The sequence below is a fragment of the Eleutherodactylus coqui genome, chromosome 8 (assembly GCF_035609145.1).
Source record: "Eleutherodactylus coqui strain aEleCoq1 chromosome 8, aEleCoq1.hap1, whole genome shotgun sequence".
Classification (NCBI taxonomy): Eukaryota; Metazoa; Chordata; class Amphibia; order Anura; family Eleutherodactylidae; genus Eleutherodactylus; species Eleutherodactylus coqui.
In genome coordinates this window covers 69,734,210-69,750,061 of record NC_089844.1, presented here as the reverse complement: position 1 = coordinate 69,750,061, position 15,852 = coordinate 69,734,210, and the positions used below count along the sequence as shown (strand labels likewise).

The window sequence follows — 15,852 nt, the reverse complement described above, 5'->3', positions numbered from 1 at the left end:
GAAAATTCAATTCCGCCATCTTTGAGGGGAGGGATGAGTTGTTTTTATGATGTATGTATTGCAGTAAGAATGAAATGATAACTTTATTCTATGGGTCAGTATGATCATGATGATACCACATGCAGAATTTATTAAAAAAAAAAAATATATATATGTTTGATAAACAAATTATGTTCTGCTATCATCTGACCACCACAATGTTGGAAATACCACCATGAGAGGAACACATGTGGCTGCAGGATGTCCTGAACATATCGCTGAGCTTTCATCATCCCTCGCACCACTAATGGGGGTGACTGACTGTCGTATGCAATGCCCCCACCTCAGACGATCACGTTAGCATTGGGGGCATTGTGCCGCTCCACAGCAAACGTAGAATTGTCAGCAAAGGCAGGATTGAGGCCCTCACCCCCAGGTGTCCAGATGCAAATATGGCCTTAATCAGTGCCCAAACTAAACCTGGATTCTTTGCTGAGAACAACCCGGCTTCACTCTATAGCAGTCCTGGAAATGGTTCTAACACAGGGGCCTGTAACAATGATACCATCTGTCTCCGGATGATGAACAACAAAACAGCTGGAGCTGTTTATGCTTGTTGGATAATCAGACAATACTCTCTACTGGTGGTCTGTCAAGGGCATGTTAAGCCCGGTCCCCTTGTGTGCGTGCCCTCACCTGTCCTCCTAGCAGTCTGGTCAGAACGGCACAGGTGGCGGGCTCAGATACAACCATCCAGATTCTCGCATTTTCCCCTCTCAAACTCTGTTAACTGGGTGAAATCTCTTTGATTGCATCGTAGAGGCGTCTAGTGGTCACCAAGCTCTACACAAGCAGAAGAAGAAGTCACTACACACAAGGAGCCTCTGGGAGCCTTTTATAGGCTAAGGGTGGAACCACTTTTAGGGCCTCAGGTGGCAAGACCGTTCATCTAATTACCACAACGCTAATCATTTACATATCTACCTGAGATGGAACCGCATGCCGAGATTTACAGCAAAACGACAACTCCTTCTAGTGGCGCGATTTTTTTTTTTTTTTAACTATTTGCTATTCCACGGACTGGGATCTGGTCATGATCCGGGTATATGCATGTGTGATTCCTGCTTAAGAAAAGAAATCAAAATCCATTGACCTACAGTAAAACACACTCATAGCTCTTAAAAGCAACAATAAACCTTGAGCTGTCTGTATCTTCGGACAGCAGAGTTATAATATATTTCTGTTATTCCTCCAGAGCGAATATATTTTCGTACAGTAGTCTAGGTGTATGTGGATAGGTCTGGGAATATTTTACAGAAATGAAAAATCTTGCTTCAACCGAACAACTAAATGATGATTTGACATTGGCATAATCCATGTGTGTAATGTAAAAACCGCTCAGACGACAAACAGGCTGTCTCAGCACATAGCAAATCGCTGCAATTTTAAGACAGAATTTTGAGCTTTTTTTCTTCATTACTCTGGCTAATACAAAGCTTGCTGGCAGAGAATAAAGGAGGCTTACGCTGTGTGGTTGGGGCGAACGGCAATGTGACACAAATGCATATTACAAATGCCGCTAATAGGATTCAAAGTCATAAGCACAAAACAAAATTAATTTCTCTCATTCAGATTCATGGCATGACGAGGACATTAACAGCCTCAGAGGCGGATAAATGGGGAGCTGAAGGAAGCATGTAGATCTCACATTAACTAGTGCCTACATTCTCAGCAGTCATTGGTATGCACCAGCAAGCAAAGCGCAGGAAGAGGCTTTACTCTATTCACGCGGGACAGAATTAGTCCATGCGGTCACTTCTGCGTCATAATGTTAGCCCTATGGGGCTTGAATTCCGCACCTGTTAAGATCTGCGCACCTTTACTTCAAAACTGCAAGATTAAATTCCGCAGCTGAATTTTTTTTTGATGCAGAATTAATGACGTCTTGCGAAATACAGGAGATAAGATTTCGCAATTAAAGTCTGTGGAATAAGATGCAAGACATTCCGCAAGACGTTGCACAGAACGCATTCTGCAGTTAAGCGCACAAAATCTGCATTTGCAGATATGCGGTTGCTGTCCAAGTGTTATGGTAGCCTGGGCCCTTCTGAAGGCTCCCAGGGCTGCTATGATTGTTTGCCTATTAAAAGTGCAATAGAGTATAATGCAATACCATAATATTGCATTATACTGTATAAACTATCAAACAACAGAAAGTTCAAATTCCCCTATGGGGACTAAAAAAATTTAAAACTAAGTAAACAGTTTTTAATTCTAACAAAAAATAAACATTAAAAAAAGTTATAAAAAAAACTTTTGCCAGTTGTCTCATGAAAATATGAAAACATTTTTTTATGTGAAAATTAGTATCACTGAATCTGTAAAAGGTCCAATTTATTAAAATATCACATTATTAATCCTGCACAGTGGTGAATGATGTCGGATAAAACAAATGCAATGGCAGAAATGCACTTTTTTGGTCACCCTATCCCCAATTAAAAAAAACCTGGATAAAAAGCTACATGAACCTTAAAATGGTAGAAGTAGAAAATACAGGTCACCCCACAAAAAACACGCCCTAACATAGCTGCACTAATAAAAATAAAAAAGTTATGATTTTTTTTGGAAAGTGGCAATGCCAGAATTGCAGGATTTAACTTGAACATGGGAGCAGCAATGAACCTTTGTCATGAAAGGGTTAATCTATGTTGATTTGTGTTTAGACTTGAATGAAGGAAGCAGCATAAAAGCAGTACAAGATGAACAAAGTACATTAAACCACAGAGCAGAAAAAAATGTGCAACAGACTTTAGTCATGCTGCATATTTTCATTTCTGTAACATGCTCTATTTTTTCTGGAAATGCAGCAAATTTTTACAGCAGAATTCAGTAATCGTTCATGAAAGCCGGCACACACATATCTTACTCTATCTTTGTCCCCGCAGAAACAAATGATTGCACCAATCCCTTTTTTGCTTTGCATTTTCCTTTGCATCTATTTAGAAAGCCTCATACTTGGTTTGCAGGCTCTCTTTCAGTCAAGTTTCTGGCTCAGGGCTGTTTCCAGCACTGATCAGCTGGTCTCTCTCATGAACATGCACAAACTCTGCTTCCCCTCCCCTCTCCTCCTTCAGAGGTTGTGTAGCATAACCACACCCACTCAATACTACACAGATATCTCTCAATCCTCTCCATGAGTAGCTTTTTCAGTATATTCCCCCCTGATGGCTGATAAGAGCAGAAAATTCACCCAGAATTCTATCCCTCTGTAATAGTAGGTTTCTCTGCTCTGCTGTCCTTCACCATCCCACAGCACTGTCCTACAGCCCTCTGTAATAGTAGCTTTCTCTGCTCTGCCATTCTTCACCATCCCCCAACACTGTCCTACAGCCCTCTGTAATAGTTCAGTGGAAAATGCAGTGAGTGCACAGAACACTCACAGCAGGGGAGGAGCTGTCTTTATGCTTGGACTGACAGAATTAGCTAAGATTTCAGTCCTCCAGTAATACAAGCATAGAAACCAAATAATCAGAAATATTTAATGCAAACAAATTACAAAAAGTCTTAATTTCCAAAAACACAATAATTACAAAGGAGTGCAAAGGTGTATGTAGCCTTGAAGATCATGCTGTACATGTAAAGTCCGTCTCCTACAGCTGGAGAAGCAGGTAGGGTGTCAAGCTGCAGGAGACAGTGAGGCAGCCTGGAGAGAAGGCAGAGGCGGTCTGTTACTGCTTCTACCTTCTCTTTTTCAGCATACTTAGCCCTCAATAAGTACTATAATGCCAGGAGTTATCCGATTACTTTCTGGATGTGCAAATACGCATGTTATATTTGATAAAAGTCAGACTTATTTCGAACCAAGTGTTCTTTAAATTTCACTCACATGAGGTCAATCCAAGACTGCTCAGCAGCACCATCTTCTGATGTGAATAGCTCATACCAGAAATGTCTTAAAGGAGACAGTCAAACTGAGAAAAAGTAGTTATGCGTGTGTGCGCGTATATATACTGTATATATATCTCCATATACACACATTTTATATATATATATATATATATATATATATATATATACACATACATATATATATACACACACACACACACACACACAAATACATATATACCTTTATATCAGTAATTATTTAAAAGATTTTTAACTAAGATAAAGAAACAACAAAATGTATACGTACTCAAAATGCAGTGTGATGTCCGTGGCAAGAATAGACTGCTTCAGAAGCTGCATGAGGTCGCTGTACTGCTGGGAGGACAAGTTGGCAAATATGTTGTGTCCCTGCAACACAAAAGCTACAAAAAATAAATAACTATAGATACAGCCAAGTATATCACTGAAAGACATGATGTCAGTGCAATCGCTGATTAATACATACACTAATGCATATAAAAGGCAACTTCAACCAGGTAAGAAACAGGTTCCTGCTCCTACAGGTTCATGCCCAAACAGGTTCCTGCTCCTACAGGTTCATGCCCAAACAGGTTCCTGCTCCTACAGGTTCATGCCCATACAGGTTCCTGCTCCTACAGGTTCATGCCCATACAGGTTCCTGCTCCTACAGGTTCATGCCCATACAGGTTCCTGCTCCTGCAGGTTCATGCCCATACAGGTTCCTGCTCCTGCAGGTTCATGCCCATACAGGTTCCTGCTCCTACAGGTTCATGCCCATACAGGTTCCTGCTCCTACAGGTTCATGCCCATACTCCGCTCTCTAATCTATAGTATTAAAATAGTGACTGCTATAGTAGTAAATATCCACGAGAGTGGTGCAATATCAATGAGTCTCTCCACACTATCCAAAATACAACAACGGACCGCACACCGGAGTTCTTCTATGTTGCTCTTAAAGTTTTATTGAACATCTCCAGGTCTCACAAATAATTGCAATTTTTTGTTAAACTTGGAGATGTTTAATAAAACTTTAAGAGCAACATAAAAGAACTCCGGTGTGCGGTCCGTTGTTGTATTCTGCTGTAGTAGTCGTAGTGATGTTTAATTTCATTTGGAAGTAAAATGTGTCAATGACTTGAAAAGGGAGAACCATTTTTGGGTCCAGAAATATGGCTATGCTACCACCAGCTGCCACTTTCCTGCTGAAGTGCACAAGAGAAGGTTCTGGAGTCGCCCTTCAAGGTTAAAGCAGCAGAAATAGTTTGCTAATTGTTCCCATCAGCATTGGAGATCCCATTTGGAGCCGCTGTCACTGATTTCTGTTAAAATACAGGAAGACATAGCAGTGCTACTTCACTCTGTAAAATGCTGCCAGATGGCCGGAAACCGAACAGAATCCATTATAGTCAATGGGTCTGTCAGCGATGTTTGGCTCTGTCATAGGATTCTGTTAGATTTCCCATAACAGAGCAGGACCATGGGACCCAAAGCTCTATTGGGCATGAGCCCTAAACTGTTCTAAAAACCATATTACTACTAACCAGACTGGATGTGCCCTAATAGTCTTTCCACTGGACGCCTGGTCACTGGAACCCCCAGTCATCCAAAGAACATGGTCCTCGTCCCAGATGGATGAGCATGCTTTAGGGACTTTTCAGACGGGATGAAATTGTTCCTCAGGAGGCGGTGGGATTTACCATCCTGTGGAATATTCTGCACCAAACGTGGATTCTGATGCAAAATTAAAAACGGCCTAACTCTGCCAGCAATTCCTCATCAGCACCCGCATGTGGATGTATGGAGTTTGGTGTGGATTTCCATATTGGCTTTCATTTGCTTCCATTCCGTCAGGCTTCCTTTTTTTCTTACAGAAAAATAATGCTGCCAACTGCTATATTTTCCCCATCTAAAAAACCGAAAACCTAACAGAACAGAAGCAGACTGAAGCCTTCCCGTTTCCTTTCAGTTTTTTTTTTTTTGAAACCCCATTGAAATCAATAGGGGAAAAAAAACGCATCCACTTTTTTTTAGTTTTATTTCAGTTTCCCTCCTTCAAAAACGGAGCAGAGACACGAAAACTCTAAACGGAGCCCTAACACAGGGGTGAGAGCAGCGCCAAGTGGGTTTTGTACTTTGATAACTGTTGAAAATCTGCATGCAGAGTTTATGTCATCACTTGAAGGGAATCTGTCACCTCCGAAGAGCACTATAAACTAACTTATGGTTCGTTTGAAGCTGGAGGATACCTGAAAATCGGGCTCTTTTCAGACTTGAAAGTTTGAAGAGAGTCATATTTCCATGCGGCGGGAACAGCAGAGGAACAGGCGAGTATAAGAAAGACATCACCCGCCTCCCTGTCACCTCCCCAAACAGCACCATAACTTAGTTCCCTTTAAATCTCCATTAATACATTACGTTTCTGTGCTTTTTTACAGTGCTGAGTAGTGCTAGCGTCCATTCTACAGCAACAGAGGTTGCAATACTCCGCACTGCTTTTGTGATACTTATCCCTGCACTCTTGTTGGAAGAACGTCCATGACAGGACAGGAACATCACAACATCTGGGGATCGGTTTTAATGAATCAGATCTTCATGGGTAGAAAATTGATGCGTGATTGTGTGATAGGGAGTTAGATCCTACCCAGGCACATTATTTTTTAACCTCTCATGTTAAGACACTGGTATGTCCGATATATAGTATACTAGTCATACCTCGTTATAAAAATATACCGAACCATTGGGCACTTATTTAATGGAATCATTGAGTACTCGTTTTATCTTTCCCCATGATGCTGATACTATATGGTAATGTTCCAGCATTGACACCCCACATACGGGACAAGCACACCTCTGCCGTCATCTTTTATGCTATTTGAGAGAGAGAGAGAAGGGCGCACAGATTGAAATGTAGCAGAGTTTGTCATCTGGTAAAAAATCTTCTGATATCATGATGTTTTATCATTGGTTGTACATAGGACTGCACTGTTTTATCATTGGTTGTACATAGGACTGCACTGTTTTATCATTGGTTGTACATAGGACTGCACTGTTTTATCATTGGTTGTACATAGGACTGCACTGTTTTAGCACAATGCATCTCCAAAAGAGCTGAATGGCAGATTTAGCTTTACTACATCCATGTATACACCTATAACATATGTATGGATCTCCGATTAGACCCATGTCAATTCTTAACCTTTAGGCTGGGGTCAGATGGGCATAATTTGGTGTGCGGAGCAAGTATGCAATGACACTGCAACATGGCAGCCTATGGGAGATTAGTACAGCGTATAATGTGCGCAAAACCCACGCGCATAAAATGCTGTGATGATTCGCTGGTGTGAGCCCGGCCTTATTCCCAGATTATGTACAGAACTTAAAAGGTATATCAGCTTTGTGACCCCTTTACTTAGTGAACCAGTCTGCCTCAGTGACTGCCAGTAACCAGTAAGACCGCTGCACCATCAGCAGCTACTAATGAGTCCCAAGGCTGCATTTACAGGAGTCACTGATTCACAGGGCACCAATAATGCAGGCTGTCAATTCTGTCACCCCCAAAATGTTTTACGGCTTTCATGAACTCCGATAGTGACAAAGAACTCATTTGGAAATATCCAATCAAACCCTGGCAAATATTACAGAAGTATATAAAAAATATCCGAAATTCACTGCAAAGGATAAGTAACAATGTACACATTATACACTTAAGTAATAAACGGATATCCTTATATAACGGGCAAAGAGAAATAACTAAGAGATATGAATGTGTGCAAGACAGCAGCAGGACTGTCGCTCGCAGAGAATGATCCTGGGTGTCCGCGCTCCATAAATCTGCTCTGCATCCTCAGAACACAGCCTTATTCTATGCAATATCCTTCCTTCTGCCAATGATTCACCATAACTCAGCCTCTCCTCTGAGCAATCAAGGCTGGTTGTCTGCCGTGACTACTCTGCCACCTAGTGGTGGATGTTCTGTAATGACAGTTCTAGACAAAGTTCTTTTGTTACGGTTCTGCTGAAAAATACTATCCGAATCGAATCAATAAAGGGCGTTAAATTGTAACTTACTGAAGGAACCAGTTTACAGACATCACTAGATGGAACGGATCACCACTTATGTGTAGAGGCCGCGGGCTATTCTTGGTAGGATATGACAGGGGACAGACACAAACCGTTGACAGTATATACGGTTTTGAAATGAATCATCACCAAGTAATGGGGTTAGTATAACAAGGGTTATCAGAACTCCACAATCTATCCTAGGATACGTTATCTTTTGCCCAAATTTAGTTACGCAATACCCCAAAACAATTATAACAATTTATCCTTAGCCCGAATGGTTAAACAGTCCAACAGCCCCCTGAACGAGAACACAAATGACTTAGAATGCAACATCTCAGTTCAACTGTTCCTCAATTCCCAGTTTTCGTTGTTGTAAGCCTTATTGTTCCTTGATCTCTCTCATTGAGGCTCATGCTATGTCTTGGACTGCAAATTTGCGGCCGAGTACCCGTAGCAGAATGGTAGCAATTAGTTGGTTGGCCTCTAGTGTGCACACTTTAATGCCATTGGAGAGACCGGTCTCTACTTACAGTTGGTGGCCATGTTTTACTGACCTCCACTGTTCATAGTCAGTGACTGATTCACCATTAGGATCATGTACTGCTTACAATGGGTCCACTTCCTCTTTTAGATGCTCCAGGGCCGTCTCTTATGCCAACAGTTCCTCTGACTGGACACCACATCCCTAGTTACTCTTATTTTCTCTAGAGTCCAGCGTTCTACACAGAGGGGAGAGCCTAGAGAGCTTGTCGTTAACCCCTTACACGCCTGCTGCATCACACCGTCTTCCAGCTCCACCATGCACCTCCACAAGGCTTTTTTAATTCTCTCTTGCAGGACCTTTGGTCATGTGATCTCCAAGCAGCCACATTTATGCGCTGGCATTTTTTCCCATAATTTACATACACATGATCTGGTTGGTTATGGCAGTTTTTGTAAGGAGTGTTTGAGGTGGTCTATCCACTTATTTTTTTATTAAATTGATGTCTCTTTCGGTTTTGCATTTTTTTGTGTGGCCAGTTACAGTTTCACTTTCCTTAGGATTTGATATGAATGGGCAGCAGCGCACATGCTCAGCCACCACTCCATTCATACAGAGAGACAGTTGACCCTGATCACATGATCGGTGGGGATCCCAATGATCCAACTTTCCCGGATCTCTCACTTATTCCCTATCCTTTGATAGCAGTTTACATCTTGGGGCAGCCCCTTTAAAAGAATAAATCAGTATTCCAGTGGCCAGAGGAGTAACTTGAATTCTCAAAGTCCCAAATGAAATGTAGTATTAGTAAGAGGGTCTCCAACTACAGTGCAACTTTCCATGCATTGGTCTTCATTAACACACAATTGCTTCAGTGTTTTTAACTCAGTGACTCCCAACCGGGGTGCTGCAAAACCAAAGGTGGATTTCCCATTCAATCCACCAGGTAAACTCCCAGTGGGCTGGTTATAACCTGGGTCCACCCGCAACGACCGCTGCAGTAGCAGCTACTACAGGCTTCCCCCAAAGTCTCCAGTTTACAAAGTGGTCAGGTGAGACTATAACGTAGAAAATAAAACAAAAACCGTATACCCATCTCCTTTGCTTTTTGCCCGGTCCAGTCCCGGGGGCTGTTATAGATGTATATGAATCCAGGAGTTTTAACCCCTTAACGCTCCAGGACGTTCAGATGTGTTCAGTTACATCATGGAGGTTCAGGGTTTGTATGGAGCGGGATCAGGGGTTGATTCCGCTCCATACAATGTGGATGCTGGCTGTCTTTGACTGCTGACATGCGTCCGCAACAGCCGTTATCAACACTAATGTTGATTGTGGCTGTTCACCTTTTAAATGTCAATTCTGACAGCAGTATTTAAATGCCCCAATCGGAGCTCTAGGGTTCTATACGGCCCACTGCCCTGCGAAGAGATGGTGGGATGCCATGGTAGACAGGGGCCTTCTGAAGGCTCCCAAGCAATCTGTAATGGCAGCCCTATGGCAGTATTATGTAATACTATGATAATACTACGGTATTGCACTATACTACAGTAGCAATCAAACAATTGCAAGTTCAAATTACCTGTGGGGACTAAAAAATGTACAAATGAGCAAAAAAAGTTTATTAAAAAACGCTTTTCCATATTTAAAATTAAAAAAAAAATTAAAAAACCCCCAAACACATTTGGAATTGCTACAAGTCTGATCTATTAAAGTAATGCATTATTTATCTCACACAATGAATGTCGCCAAAAAAAACTCAGAATTGTGCTTTTTTTGGTTATCCAGTCTCCAAGAAAAAGATTTAATAAAAAGTGATCAAAAAGTCATATGCATTCCAAAATGGTACTAATGGAACCTGCAGGACATCCTGCAAAAAAAAAAAAAAAACGAAAAAAAAAAGCATGTCACTCTTGCTACAGTGTGTAGAAACAAGCCCCCACCACCCCCAAAAGATGGTAGAATTGCATTTTTTCCCAATTCACTCCAGTTAGAAGCTTTAATGTTTTTCACTACATTTTATGGCACAATGAATAGTACCATTTAAAAATTCAACTCATCCTACAAAAAATAAGCCGTGAGACAGATAAAAGTTATTAAAGAAGGGTATTTCCATCTCTAGGACCTGCACCAATCTATAGTTAAGGCCCCCATCCACCCTTACTGCAGTGGCTAGGGATGGTCAGGAGAATGGAAATAGCCCAGCACCCTGCAATGTACTGTTTCTGTAACTCTCACAGAAGTCAATGGGACAGCGAGCTACACTGTTTCATTGACTCAGGAGCTGTGGAAATACCGCAGCTCTATGTGTTATACTGTTTGCATAACTCTCATTGACTTCTATGGGTGTTATGGAAACGGCATCGCTCAGTCCAAGTCAGCTGTTTCCATCAGTCCGGACCTCATATTCTCATCTTGGTCATGTTTGGCCAAAATGGGAACATCCCCTTTAAATTATACCTGTGGCCTAAAAGTACCTAAAATAAAAATTGATACCCGCAGATCGCTATGGTAAATGGAGATTCACTCTTGACATCTCTGATCTGTGTTTTTTTTATAAAGGCATTTCAGTTTTTCACCATTTTCAAGATCTTCGCTTCACCAACAGAGACCAGAGATCTGAAAAGTGGTGAGGAGTTGTAATACAAAAGTATACCAATATAACTTTGCACACAGTGTAGTATAATACTATATCTATCTATCTCATATCTCTCATCTCTCTATCTATCCTACTCATTTATATGTCGCATACATATTCTGTAGCACAGTACAGAGATTATCACCACGTACATTTGGGCCCTTTCCCCATGAGGGCTCACAATCTAATTTCACCTATTGGCATGTTTTTGGAAAATGGGAGGAAACCGGAGCACCCAGAGGAAACCCACACAAGCAAAGGGAGAACATACAAACTCCATGCAGATGTTGTCCTTGGTTGGATTTGAACCCAGGACCCTGTTGTAAGGTAACAGTACTAACCACTGTGCTGCCCCAGTGCTGATTGCTTTGGCAAAAAGTTTACTATCTAACCCCTTCCTTAGTTTATAACTGGGTGTTTGAGGATAAAATCTAGATAAAGCAGACAAAGAACTGTACATTTAATTTGCCCCAAAAGCGCTAATTTAAATTCCATTTCAGTAGATTAGCTATTGGCGCAGATCGTAACTAATTCCAGTCAGAATCTCAAAGGGCGAATAATGGATGCTGATAAAATTAAATATATTCTGGATGGAGCGGCTAAGAGTTCTGCCTCTGTGCTGCTGGAAGGAGTTGAGCAAAACAATTAGAATTTCCATGCAGAAATCCACCACCGCTGCTGCCAATTTACCAATTTGCAATGAAACCCAGATGCCACGGTCAATGTCGACTCCAGATTTCTTTCCCCTCTCTTTACTATTTTTAATTCTCAAGTAACATTAAGAGTTCAGTTATTAGCAAATGTTCTTGCAACCTCATTAATTTTTATTAATGCTAATGAGTGCTGGGGTCCAGTCTGCAGCCAACACAAAGCCAATGAGCTGCAGTCGTGGGAAGGGGGGACGACTGGCACAATGCAGAGATCAGCGGCTTGTACTATTCATTGCCTTACTCTAGGAAGGACTTTAAATTGTCCTCACATTGAAAACAAGATGCTGCGCAATGATGAAAACGCAGACAGAAGCCACTCAGTCACCGGACATCGGCTGCAGTATTTGGATATTGGGAATGAAGTGTTAAAATAAATTAACTGCAAATAAAATATCTCTAGATTTTTTCATTATTCTGTGTTGTCTCTATGGCACCACCATATTCCTTAGTGCTGTATACAGATTGTCATCACTCACATCACTCCCTGGTCACTATCTAAATTCCATAGGTCGATCACACACATATACACTAGGGTTCATTTCATGAGAAGAAAATTAATAGAGATGAGCGAGTATACTCGCTAAAGGCAATTGCTCGAGCGAGCATTGCCTTTAGCGAGTACCTGCCCGCTCGAGACTGAAGGTTCGGGTGCCGGCAGCGGGCAGGGAGCTGCGGGGGAGAGTGGGGCAGAACGGAGGGGAGATCTCTCTCTCCCTCTCTCCCCCCTGCCTCCTGCTGACTGCCGCTACTCACCGCTCCCCCGCGCCGGCACCCGAACCTTCAGTCTCGAGTGGGGAGATACTCGCTAAAGGCAATGCTCGCTCGAGCAATTGCCTTTAGCGAGTATACTCGCTCATCTCTAAAAATTAACCTTCTTGCCATTGAAAAAGGAGATTGGCATTTTGCAATGGCCAAGTCAGGAGTTCTGACCTTAACCCTAAGGAGATGCTGTGGCCAGACCTGAAGAGGGCAGTGCATGCAAGGCACCCCAGAAATACTAAAACACGTTTGAAGACTCCAAAATTCCTCCACAGTCTTGTGAAAATCTTATTTGCCTGCTGCAGAAAACATTTGGTGGAGGCAATTGCTATGGATGGGGGATCTACTAGTTATTAAAGCGACCCTCCAGTCTTGGACAAAAAAAAGATGGCTGTACCGTTTCTCTGACTACCTGATGCACACTGTGTATTAGTATGCATTGGTAGTCTAAGACCCTACATGCTGCTCTCAGTGGTAAGTGTTGCTCACGTGGGTAGCACTGGCCAATCAAAGCAGGTGTAGTGTTTTAGACTAATGATGTATACTAATGCACAGTGTGTATCAGATAGTTGGACAAACAAAGATGACGCCACTGCTTCTCTAAGTGCAATAGGCCTAGAGTTGGAGCAGGGGCCGAAGCACTGGCGTAACTATAGGGGATACAGGGGATGCAGTTGCACCCGGGCCTATAAGGCCTCTCTTCTCCATATAGGGAGCCCAGTACTATGAATAAAGCATTATAGTCGGGGGCCCTGCTACAGGTTTTGCATTGGGGCCCAGAAGCTTCATGTTACGCATCTGGGCCGAAGGCAGGTTCTGTGATGGGGGACCTGCAGGCAATAGGCATGCAATGGGGAGTACACATAGCTTGAGACCGTAATGAGCGCAGTCATTTGAATGGCACATGATTCTTAGGCAGTGGGAACTATTGCCCCATTTTCCAGAAATCATAACCAGGGTACAGGGCCGTGACACAATGCTATAAGCAGAGGGCCTATTACAGTATTGCTTGTGTCGCCTCCAGCTTATAGTGACCAAAGACTCCTCACATGCGTGATGTATGTTGCTTAAAAATAGCGTGTGCGAGGTCCTAATGTTTGAGCTGTCCACGTGACCAACTGTAAGCAATCAAAATCTAACAATACAAAATGGGCTTAGAAAAAGAGTCAATGCTTCAATTACAATTCCTGGCCATTAGAGGTCTGGTGCCCATCATGAACAGAAGGCATGCTCATTTTGACATTTTGAGCATGCTCAGAGTGCAGAATACTGCCTGGAGCATCTCTTGAGCATGTTCTCTAGCTGTTCATTATTACTGGAGCACACTCAGATTGTGCTGCCTCTGATCCAACAAAAAGCTGGGATGAAAGCAGAGCATCAAGATGACGGCACCCAGTGGAAATAGTTTTATGGAGTTTATGCTGGACGGACTGTTGTGCAACATGGAAATGGATGCAGAAACTGCAAGGATGTACTTGTCAAGTAAGTATAAAGCCAGTTCTCAGTGTGATCATTCTGGTGTGATCTGGCTGGTCTGTACTGAGCGGGCTAGGCCAGAGGGGATTGTAGAAGATCCGCCCTCTACGGGCTGTTCATGATTGCATCAGTTGGAGCATGAGCACTCAGCACTCCAGCAGGTCACATGATTCACTCTATAATATCATAGGTTACTCTGGGAGTAATCCAACAATGTGAAAATGAATATGACTAATACTAGCTATAGTCTGTTACCTATCGAATTCAAAATTTTGGGGGTCCGCAGGAGTTACCCCTTACACAAAACTTGGGGGTCACTATCAATTCAAAGGTTCACCAACGTTTTCTCCTTACGTTGTGGATGTTTACTCAATGTGCCCAGTAAAAGACATGAACGGTACAACTCTGTGTGTTATTAGGTTAGTTACATCGTATTTGTCCATTATTGAAACTTAAAAAACATTTAGTCCAGATTGTATTAGTAGTCAATGCAGTGGTATCTAAGGGTTCACTAACTTTTTCTTGCAACTGTATGTTTAAATAAGACCACCATTACCAAGACATCAGCTTGAGGAACATATAGCACCGTCTACAAGAACACTAATTACACACTATTAGAATCCATTGAATTTCCCTTCCCTTATTTAGTTTACAAACACTGAAAAAAAAACAATGTCTTCACCTCATATTCCACCAATCTACTATTTTAGACCACATCCGCTATAGCGCTGAACCAAAAAGACCTGATCCGGTTCAATTTTTAAGGTAAGGTTCTTCAAGAAAGTCACCAAAATCTTCTGGCCCATAGAGATCCTGAGTGCTGGAAGCATTTTATGGTTTTAAGTACTATTTGTGTACACAGTATAGCCCAATATGTCGCTGCCATGAATGTGAAAGATGATGGCAAGTAAGCCTTCTGGGTTCAAAATCACCCTTTACAACATAAGGCAAAGTAGTTTACAGCGTAATGTTCTTAGTCTGCTGCAATATAGAAATCTTCTTTAAAATGTAAGAAAAATATTCTGCTCGGGGTCTTCGGTTCATCATGTATTATTAATATCCTGCGTGGTGAACTGAAAAAAACGCTTCTCCTAATTCAATGGGAATAAATGGAACTTGCTGGAAGATATTTACCTTTCCAACGTATCTGATGTTTTTCTTTATAATGCATGTGTGCAGACGAGTGTGTGTATACTGCCATGCTGTGTGGGTAATCACACTAGTAGTGTAAGGAGACTTTGTACGGGCTATAGAATATAATCCCTGCTCCTTTAAACTTGAACCTTCCCTGAGCTACTGTACAAGCTTCCTAGGCTTCTTTAAGGATGCCTGCACACGGATTATATCCTCTTTGGATTTTACGCAGCGGAAAACTTGCAGCAGATACGCTGGAAAACCTCAGCGGCCAAATCCACAGCCAAAGGGCTTATTCATGCGATCTTTTATCGCTCGCCGTTTTCACGGCCGGTCGCTATATGGTACACTCTGATGCATTAGATTTCAATGCATCAGATCACATGAGCGTAAAAGCACCCGGCCTGCTAATACAGCACCGGGTGCATTTACGCCGGGCAGGAAAGATTGTCCTGGAACTTCTTCCCAGCCGGAATACGTCGGTCGCAGCATAGACTCCTATGGGGGCCAATGACAGCGGCCGGAGAAGGGAGGTGGGAGAGAGTTTAGCAGCATGACAGCTAAATTTCCTCCCTCTTCTCTCCTCCTCTCTCCTCCCCTCCGGCTGTTTGCAATGGGAGGGGGCGGGGCTAAGCTCTGCTCCCCCCTATTGCTGGCTGCGGACAAAGGGGGGGGGAGGGGGCTGGAGCTTAGCTCCACCTCCGTTT

The 15,852-nt window shown here is 42.4% G+C and overlaps 1 protein-coding gene across 1 annotated transcript in view; it reads right to left on the bottom strand.

Annotated features, from left to right (window-relative positions):
* PDE11A (phosphodiesterase 11A) overlaps positions 1-15,852 on the bottom strand; it is a 472,505-nt gene that overhangs the window by 55,162 nt on the left and 401,491 nt on the right. The window contains exon 15 of the mRNA XM_066575784.1: positions 4,175-4,275. Coding sequence (XP_066431881.1) covers positions 4,175-4,275 — 101 coding nt within the window. The remainder of the gene's footprint in view (positions 1-4,174; positions 4,276-15,852) is intronic.